At 36.6% G+C, this 8,968-nt stretch overlaps 1 protein-coding gene across 1 annotated transcript; it reads left to right on the top strand.

Annotated features, from left to right (window-relative positions):
* Positions 1 to 6,484: 6,484 nt before the first annotated feature.
* LOC128861541 (vanin-like protein 3) lies at positions 6,485 to 8,668 on the top strand. The gene is made up of 4 exons (XM_054099742.1): positions 6,485 to 6,608; positions 6,727 to 7,381; positions 7,432 to 8,146; positions 8,210 to 8,668. The coding sequence occupies exons 1-4, from the start codon at positions 6,537 to 6,539 to the stop codon at positions 8,397 to 8,399; spliced, it is 1,632 nt and encodes a 543-aa protein (XP_053955717.1). The 5' UTR covers positions 6,485 to 6,536; the 3' UTR covers positions 8,400 to 8,668.
* The last annotated feature ends 300 nt before the right edge of the window (positions 8,669 to 8,968 follow it).

Raw genomic sequence — 8,968 nt, 5'->3', positions numbered from 1 at the left:
TTTCATTCCGCAAAAGTTAACTGAGACTAAGTGCCTGAAATAAGCGTCAAAGTGCCGAATGGAAGGCCCAAGACGAACCACCGCCCAAAAAATCGCGTTTGGAGAAGTTAAAATCAAGTCGATGCTCATTTAATTTTACGATTCCAAGAGAATTGTTCACAAGGAGTTCGTGGCAACGGGCCAAACCGTCAATGCAATTTTCTCTCCTGGCGTTCTGAACCGTTTGCTTTGTTACATTGCATTCGTCAAATTCGCCCTGAATACCGCGAAGGAGGAAGCCAGCGCTTATTGCATAATATTTCAACTCATCGAACCACTCTTGTGACTGATTTTTTGACTAGAAATCGTATTTTAACCATCAATCACTCACCGTATTCACCTGATATGGCTCCCTGTGACTTCTGCTTATTCCAGACAATGCATTTGAAAATGAAAGGAAAACATTTTGCGTCCGTAGAGGCCATCCAAAAGGCTTGTGCCGACATCCTGAAGAACATTCCGGTCAATGACTTGAAACACTATTTCGAAAAACTTTTAGATCGCGCAAAACAGTGTATCGAGATCAGAGGGCCCTATTCTGAATAAATAGACTCGAAGTTATCAGAACAAAGCTTCTGTCATTTCTATTTTATCTCAGTCTTACTTATTCTGGACTTCACCTTGTACATCCACCGGCAAATGGAAAAGCTAATTTTCTACCAGGAATACGTTCCGGCAAACTGAAGGGAATTGGACATAGAAAAGTGTGCATGTTGATTGCTTACCTAAGATTTTTTAAGTATTTATTATCTTTCCCAAAATGAAGAACTGACAAAAAGGAAAAATTACCAATGCAAATGAAGCGATCGTCTTTGAAATGGAAGCTTACTTTGATACCGCCGCAATTATTTAGTATTAAGTGTGCGAGAGGCATTAACAATTCGGAAGCCTCTGCTTACACACGTGCCCATGACTGTATTACTTGATTGTGTAAATACATATCCGTGGGTATAAACGTGCGTTGAAACTCAAAACTAATTTAATTATTATTTCTCATCCCTTAATAGTATTGGCATAAATACCAGTAGGCTTATGAGCGATTTAAGCTTTCAATTAAATTTCCTGTAATTTCGGTCTAAAATTCTGGCTTTTTGTTTTTGGTTTGTGTGTTTTTGCATGAATGTATTAATATTCAGATACTAAAAACAAAGAATTATTAAGTCCAAAGTGAATTTGTAGGTTTTTTAGCATTTTAATTAATTTTTTTATTTGTATTTAATTTACTTTTTATATACATATGTACATGCGACTGGCTTGCACGGTGCGTAGAGTTGCGTGTTGCGTTACAATCTGTAGGCCTGTTGTATAGTCATAAACAGAATGACCGCTTAGGGAAATTTCTATAAATTTTCTAAACATAGTTTTCGTTTAATATGGTGCTTTTGTGTTTCCGCCCTTTGCTACCTAATCAATTAATAGGACTATATGCATATATGCATATATATACACCCTCCAATATCATGTGATCATTTCAACTGTCAACAGGTATTTTTCCTTTTCTTGGTAGCACCCACAAAGTAAAGCAAGTTAAATATTCTTCTCTTGAAATTTTTCGCATCATTTTTTTTTCTTAAATTACGTGCTCATTCCGCTTGTTTACGTATGAGAAATTGGCGCTGGATTCGCATTTCTATTGAATAAGTGAAATCGTAAACTGCTCTGGTGTCCCTTGAAAAATTCTTTCAAAATAAAATTATGTATTAAGTTTTTTAACATCTTCAAAATTAGCAGCTTTTGTAGCAAGCAATATTTGGCTGGTTGGCCAAATATAATACTTTAGTTGGCCTGTCGCGTAGTATCCGCATTCGACTGCCTTCATGTTCTTGCTGTGCAAGCATATGGAAAAAACTACCCAAATTGTGGACAACTCAAGTTTTTGAAGCAGAGTTCTGAAAGGTGCAGTGGTACTCAACGTGTTAGAGGTTTCAAAAATCATGTTCTGTTTGCTTAATCACAATTTAAATATTTCCAGTTACTAGAAAAAGTTTCTCTTATGTATCAAAATAAAGCTATGCTATGCGGTGCACCCGGTGCCCTCAAGCTTTGGCCCGTAAGTATTCTACGGCGCTTAAGTATGGCATTTATTCGGAGATTCTCAAATATTAACCAAATTATGGTACACGATACAAAAATTTTAACTGCTGTTTTAAAATATGGAAATATTTTGCAAAATTCCAAGGCATCCACTTCATCTTACCCAAACATCAAGACAGTAATTAAAAGAAAATCATGCGGTAAGCCCTAAAATTATGAATCCTTTTTTCTATGCACTTGAAATCCTCTAACTACATCTCATATTGTATTTTCCCTCAATTCCAAAGTGTTTCAATAGCACCATCTCTTTTTTTGTGTTGACTTACATTTTCAAGACATTTCTTACCAATTTTTTTCTTATTACAATTTCGCGTCTGACAGCTTTGCCAAATTGGCAAATATTTTTCTAATTTTCCAAAGGCGCATTCGTTTCCTTCTTCCTTCCAGTATTTACACACACAAATACAAGTAGCGACACACCCTGCAGGAAAAAGACATACTAGCATGTAAGCACTCAAGTCCAGATACGCGCATTTAATAGAAGAAATCATACTAGTTCATAATGGACTGGAATAATACCAGTTGTAAATGAATGTGATTGCTGAAGCTTAGTTGATTTTTTAGATAAGAAATTTTAAGACTCTTATATAGATGGGTCAATGCATCGCAATGATTGGAGGAGATTGGTTCGGCAAGATTGAGAGATTGATTGATTGGGTTGAACAAAAGTCTTAATTAAGTTGAATGAAAAGGTGGTGCATTACGAACAAAAAACAGTTGGTTTGGATTGCAACAGAAAAACAAGAAGAGTATACAGAAGTATTAAGTTTACCTTTGACAGATTCCTGTAATAAGGAGTCTGTTTCAACATTTTATCAGCAAAAATATTAAAAAAATGTCTAACACAGATAAAATAATGGAGTACAAGATTTATAGCACCCACGGAAAGTTAAGACCAAGGACCATTAAAATTTTCTATGCGAATTTTTTTGGATAATGGACTTTTACATAATACCAAGGTGACCGGACACATAAACTATTAATCTGAAATTTAACATGCATTAAATTTATTTCTGGGTGTTTGGCCGAGCTCCCCCTCCTATTTGTGGTGTGCGTCATGATGTTGTTCCACAAATGGAGGGATCTACAGTTTCAAGCCGACCCCGAACGGCAGATATTTTTATGAGGAGCTTTTTCATGGTAGAAATACACTCGGAGGTTTGCTATTGCCTGCTGAGGGGCGACCGCTATTCGAAAAATGTTTTTCTTAATTTTGGTGTTTCGCCGAGACTCGAACCTACGTTCTCTCTGTGCATTCCGAATGGTAGTCACGCACCAACCCATTCGGCTACGGCGGCCTCCGTGAAATGAATAACTGAAATTTTATTTCTTATTAAAGTTTTTAAGTATTTATTTAATTGTTTTTTATGATTTACTTATAATTTTGAGCGAATTTTTAACCAACTATAGTGCCTGAAAAAATTTATATTAATTTTAAAAAAATTTGGGCACACCTTTAACATGAAATATAATATTTTAAAAGGCTGGAATGGAGTTTTATATGTTACTGGTTATTTTTTAACATATTCGACTAGAATTTTCTTTGCTAGTATGATTGGTATTTTGCTGATGCATAGCCACTCAATCGACATTTCGTGGGGCATCACCATATTAAAAATACCACTTCCTAACATGATAGATAGAAGTGGTAGATGAACTGGTTGTGCTAAAAAGTGAACCGGAATTATTCGAGCTCACAACTCCTATTTTTCCTGTAGGGTACACACATTTTTAAAAGTGTTAGTACACGCCAGCTACGAGTACTTCTTTTGCTTGGCATTTTTTCTTATATTTATTTCGCGTAGCAGACGCAGCTGTACTCGGTGCAAATAAAAAAAATACCACCTTAAAAATGTAGCAATTTTGTATGGTGTTTCATGATTGCCTTTGGCAAACGTTGATACTGCACTTACACACAGATGCCAACCAGCAATGAAAACGCAACAACATTTTTTTTTATAAAATTTGTTGGAATAGAAGACGAAAGCACAGGTGAGCTCAAAAAAAGGGGGAATTGAAGTAAAATTACGTATAAAGGAAGATAGCAATCAATTAATAATTTTATATAGAAAAATCACTTAGTCTTTATTTGCATTTACATTGTGTTACCGACGGCAACTCTACCATCTACTCAACTCCCTAGTGATCATACTTTATTTGCACTTTCAACTGCTTTGTACGTTTACCAAATTATCCTATAGAAATAAAAATATTCAACCTACCTATTTTTATTTCGTTTACGGATTTTCCGATCTTATACGCTTTGAGATTTTTTTTCAAGCGTAACCGCATTACTGATTTATGAACCACAAACAAAGTTATAAAAAATTGAAAGAAACCGCTCGCATAAAATCTTGATACATAGATATGTATGTATTTACTTCACTGGTGACGGAAAAGTGTTTAAATATTCTACAAAAATATTTGAATATCTTTCTAAGCTCATATGTAAATATGCATGCATATTTATGATGTGTGTGCGAATGTGGGTATGTGTGAATACCATACCGTGGGGTCTGAGTTCGAAACCAAATTTAAGAATAGTGTCACCCCACGGTAGGCAATGATAAGCCCCCGAATGTATTTCCAGCATAAAAAACTCTTCAAAAAAATCATCTACCGTTCAGAGGCGGCGTGAAACTGTTGGTTATCGACACTCACACCACAAATAATATTACAATTCACTATAGATTTCACCAGTTCTCCAACCAAAAAATGAAGCTTATTGTCTTAAAATTCAAGTCTCAGATAAGAAAAAGAGAAGTATGGCCTCGTACATATGGTATACAAGTACTATATGTGTATGTATAATATATATATGATGTAAGTTGGGTAGGTAAGACCCACATGCTACACTGTGATGTAAGGAATGAAAGTTAACAGGAGAGGGCCACAAATGGATGTCAGCAGCAGAGATGCTACTCGTACCATTTCATATCCCAGCCTATCAAAATCAATAGTTGCCTAGGTTGTCGGTCCGGAAAGAGATGGAGATGTTAAATGTTCAATATAATGAAAAAGTTCATAATAAGAGCGTGCAATTTAAATATACGTGCAAGCACACACACTTTCTGAGTTCTTTCCAATTCATGATTCCTGTAGAACTGATTCCGATTATTGACTCAGGTTCCTTGAGCACCGTGGTATCCTGGAGATGTGTGGAGAAAAGTGTCGACGAAATCATGACTACCAACTGAAATTAGACTGTAAGCGGCCTAATGGACAAAATAGATTATCCTGAAATATGCACCAACCAGCGCAAAGTAAGTCCTCATATATGATTCAATCTAAGCCCACAAATAATAAGCTCTTCAGATAAATTTAACTTCAACGATCTTAAAAAACTTGAGAAATAAATATTGACACATAGCAACTATTTGTTAATTTTAAACCAATTCTCAACAGTATGATTTCCTGTCTGATTCCCTTGATTTCCTTGATTTCTTACCTAGCCAATTATTGCCTTAAAGTCTCGTTTTCAAAATGGCATCAAAATTATGAAGCAGTGGAAACTAAGGCCAGGGATGAAGGTATTCATATATTACTAAATATCTAAAAGAGCTCTCAAATCAATATGCAATCAACACAAATGACGCGATGCAATAAAAATTGGGTTGTCCGCCTAAGCTGTATTAATAGCGGAAGCTCGCGATCCCTAGCTCACATTTACTAGCTTTTTAATATAAGCTAAATTTTTAACATTACCCACTTCAAACTATAGAAGGAGTGGAAATAAACGGTTTGGATGGTAAACCAGGTCAGAGTAAACTGTCAACTGCTGTCCTATAATGTAAATGACCAGCTAAGTACAGGTAGTTGACTATTATCACGATGGGGGTGGAAGTAGAAGCGACGGCCTCTTGGTTTCCTTCAAGAACTTTTGCCGTTTTAATGCAAATCATGAAAAAGAAGAAGGTATGCGAAGAGTAAAAAGGTGTGTATAGGAAAGCATTTAAACAAAGTAGTTAAGACTAAAAGTTAATGTAATTTTTGTAGTCAAAGCAATTTTACATATGTATATGCATACATACGAATAGTCTCACTCAAAAATGATTCCACGGTGTTATATTTTTTCTTAAACTACTCACTAAGCGCTCAGAGTGTGTGATTAAGTTCCTAATCATTATCAAATAAAAACTTATCGCTTTGCTTTGAAAATTATAAAAAAAATACTTCGTAAACAAAACGCCAAGAGAGATTTAAGAAGAGAACGTATAGAAGAGAAGCAAACAAGTAATACCTTTGTTATTATTGTAACAAAAAAATCATTCCCCTCAAATAGTTTTGTGTGGAAATTAAAGGCAGCTGGCACAGCAACCTTTGGTTCGATTGGTTGGGATTAGTTCTTCCGTAGCCGGCAAATTGTTGACGCTAACTTTGTGCTCTCCATAATTTTCGTTTAAATGGCCAAAAAATGTATTAATATTTTTGTCAGCATTTTGCTCGTCATTATGCTGCAATCAGTTACTAACCAGGTAATATTTTATTACATTTGACTAAATTTTAACTGAAATGTATGCACTAGTGCCAATTATAAAGATTAGATAATAGAAATACACGCGTTAGTTGAAGATTAACAAACATCTCTAATAGGCCTCAAACATCAATGATCCATACTTTGTTGGCGGTGTAGTAGAATTTCGTCCCGACTTTGTCGGTCTAACGACAGCGGAATTGATAGCCAAACACACGGCTGCATACATAGAAATACTGGAATCACCTGAGGCACTTGATACTGATATTGTAGTCTTCCCCGAAGGTACACTTAACAATGAATTCCAACCCACCTATGTGCCAGCGCCGGAAGGGTCGGTAATACCGTGTCTACTGGCAAACCAGACCAATCACTATGAAACCTTCCTGGTTCAATTATCTTGTAGTGCTCGTGCGAACCGTAAATATGTGGTTATAAATTTAAACGAAAAGGAAAATTGTACTGACAATGCGGCTTTCGATCCACGACCCTGTGCTACAAACGGTCTAAACATGTACAACACGAATGTGGTGTTCGATCGTGAGGGCCGTGTCATATCACGCTACCGCAAGTTTAATATCTATTTAGAGCGTAAAAATACAACATATCAGCCAGAGTTTGCTATATTCGATACGGATTTCGGCGTGAGGTTCGCACATTTCATATGCTTCGATTTACTTTTCTACACACCAGCTGAGGAGCTGGTAGATAAATATGGCATTAGGAATATCATCTTTACCAGCATGTTCTACTCCGAAACTCCTTTTCTTACAGGTGGGACCTGAGTTTTTTTACCTTATTACGTATAAGCATTACTTTTTTAGCCGTACAACTACAACAATCTTGGGCTTGGGGCAATAATGTTACACTGCTCGCAGCTGGTGGTAGTTATCCGATGGCTGGTGCTACGGGTTCTGGTATCTATGCTGGTAGTGGTGGCAGTCTCTCTACTGCAATGATAGGCACAGTAGGCGTGCGTCAACTATTGGTAGCGAAAGTACCTAAATTTGGCAACGAAAGTAGTCCACAAGTAACTAGAACCAGACAGTTCGCTGATGTATCAGCAGCACCACAAACCGGCATAAAATTGCTTCGCGACCCGCAATTAGATAACTTTAATTCCGTGCTGCTACCACTAACTCCCTCGTCCGCCATTTCAGTAGAGCAGTGCGCCGAAGATCTGTGTTGCACATTAACGGGCGAAACTACAACTAGTAAAAGCTCGTACGGTAATGGCACTGCCACCGGAGCTTATCGATACCGTTTTGGTGTTTTCACTGGCCAACGCACATACGAAAAGGAACAGTACAGTTCTGTCGCCATTTGTGCTCTGTACGCATGTACCAATGACACGGTGTCCAGTTGTGGTCTTCTATTCGCTGCGAATACAACGATTGTGCCTGAAATAGCTTTCACACGTTTAAACATTGCTGGGAGCTTCAAAAAAACAGAACGCCTACTGGTAATGCCAAACACATTGGATTTGAGTCTTTACTCGTTGCAGCCAGAGCAGGTGGAGTGGGAGTTTGCGGACAAAGGGTAGATGCTTACTTTCGAATCTTAATTAATAAAGCTTTAAATGTACTTTTTTTAATTTTCCAGCAACTCTTATGCGGCCTCAATAGATTTAAAAACTTCCGCGGACAACCTGCTTGCTTTTGGTATCTACGCAAACTACTATGACAGCTCGTCAGCACCGAAATATGGTGGATCCATGGCAATGTTGGTTGCGTGCCTGTGGCTCTGGACCAGCATTTATGTGATTGACTCTTTACACATACGATTTTTTTAGTCTTAAATTTGTATGTAATAATTAATTATTACGGTAAAATAACTCACGGTTGTGCTAAAATTTTCAAAACATGTTTAGTCTGACGTGATGATATCCAACCGCCTATAACTATGATTGGACTCTCGTATCGTCGGCTATTGTATGACCTTTTCCACGGGGCAAAGGATGCATGTTTAATCGTAGTAAATGGCATATAAAAAATGTTTGTCAAAAAATTAGTATCTGCTCTGTCACAAGAAGCAAGTATTTTTTCAATAAAAAATTTTTGAAACATCAAAACTTTTCAGCATAATCATTGTCAGAATCATAAACTTTTTTGAGTCTAAAATAATAACTAATTCAGGTGTACTTATTTGAAGACCTGTAATATATCAATATCACTTTAACAAACACTCGATGTATAACTAATATAAAATTTGGTCAAGATTACTTATGTAGGAGTTATTATTATTTCCTATGCTACCAGGGCTGAACAAAGGGGCTAGAGGAAGGAAAAAGGGTAAAGTGTAGGTTTGTGGATTTGTTTTTTTTTTTTTTGGCATTCCAATGCGCTCTGAGTAATATTTTTA

Source organism: Anastrepha ludens, chromosome 4 (assembly GCF_028408465.1).
Source record: "Anastrepha ludens isolate Willacy chromosome 4, idAnaLude1.1, whole genome shotgun sequence".
Classification (NCBI taxonomy): Eukaryota; Metazoa; Arthropoda; class Insecta; order Diptera; family Tephritidae; genus Anastrepha; species Anastrepha ludens.
This window is presented reverse-complemented; position numbering and strand designations above follow the sequence as displayed.

Excerpts from the sequence above, each read along its gene's own strand:
- LOC128861541 (XM_054099742.1), top strand. The coding sequence starts at position 6,537 with ATGGCCAAAAAATGTATTAATATTTTTGTCAGCATTTTGCTCGTCATT. Across the intron at positions 7,382-7,431 it reads CGAAACTCCTTTTCTTACAG|CCGTACAACTACAACAATCT; the intron begins GTGGGACCTGAG and ends TTACTTTTTTAG. Across the intron at positions 8,147-8,209 it reads TGGGAGTTTGCGGACAAAGG|CAACTCTTATGCGGCCTCAA; the intron begins GTAGATGCTTAC and ends TTAATTTTCCAG.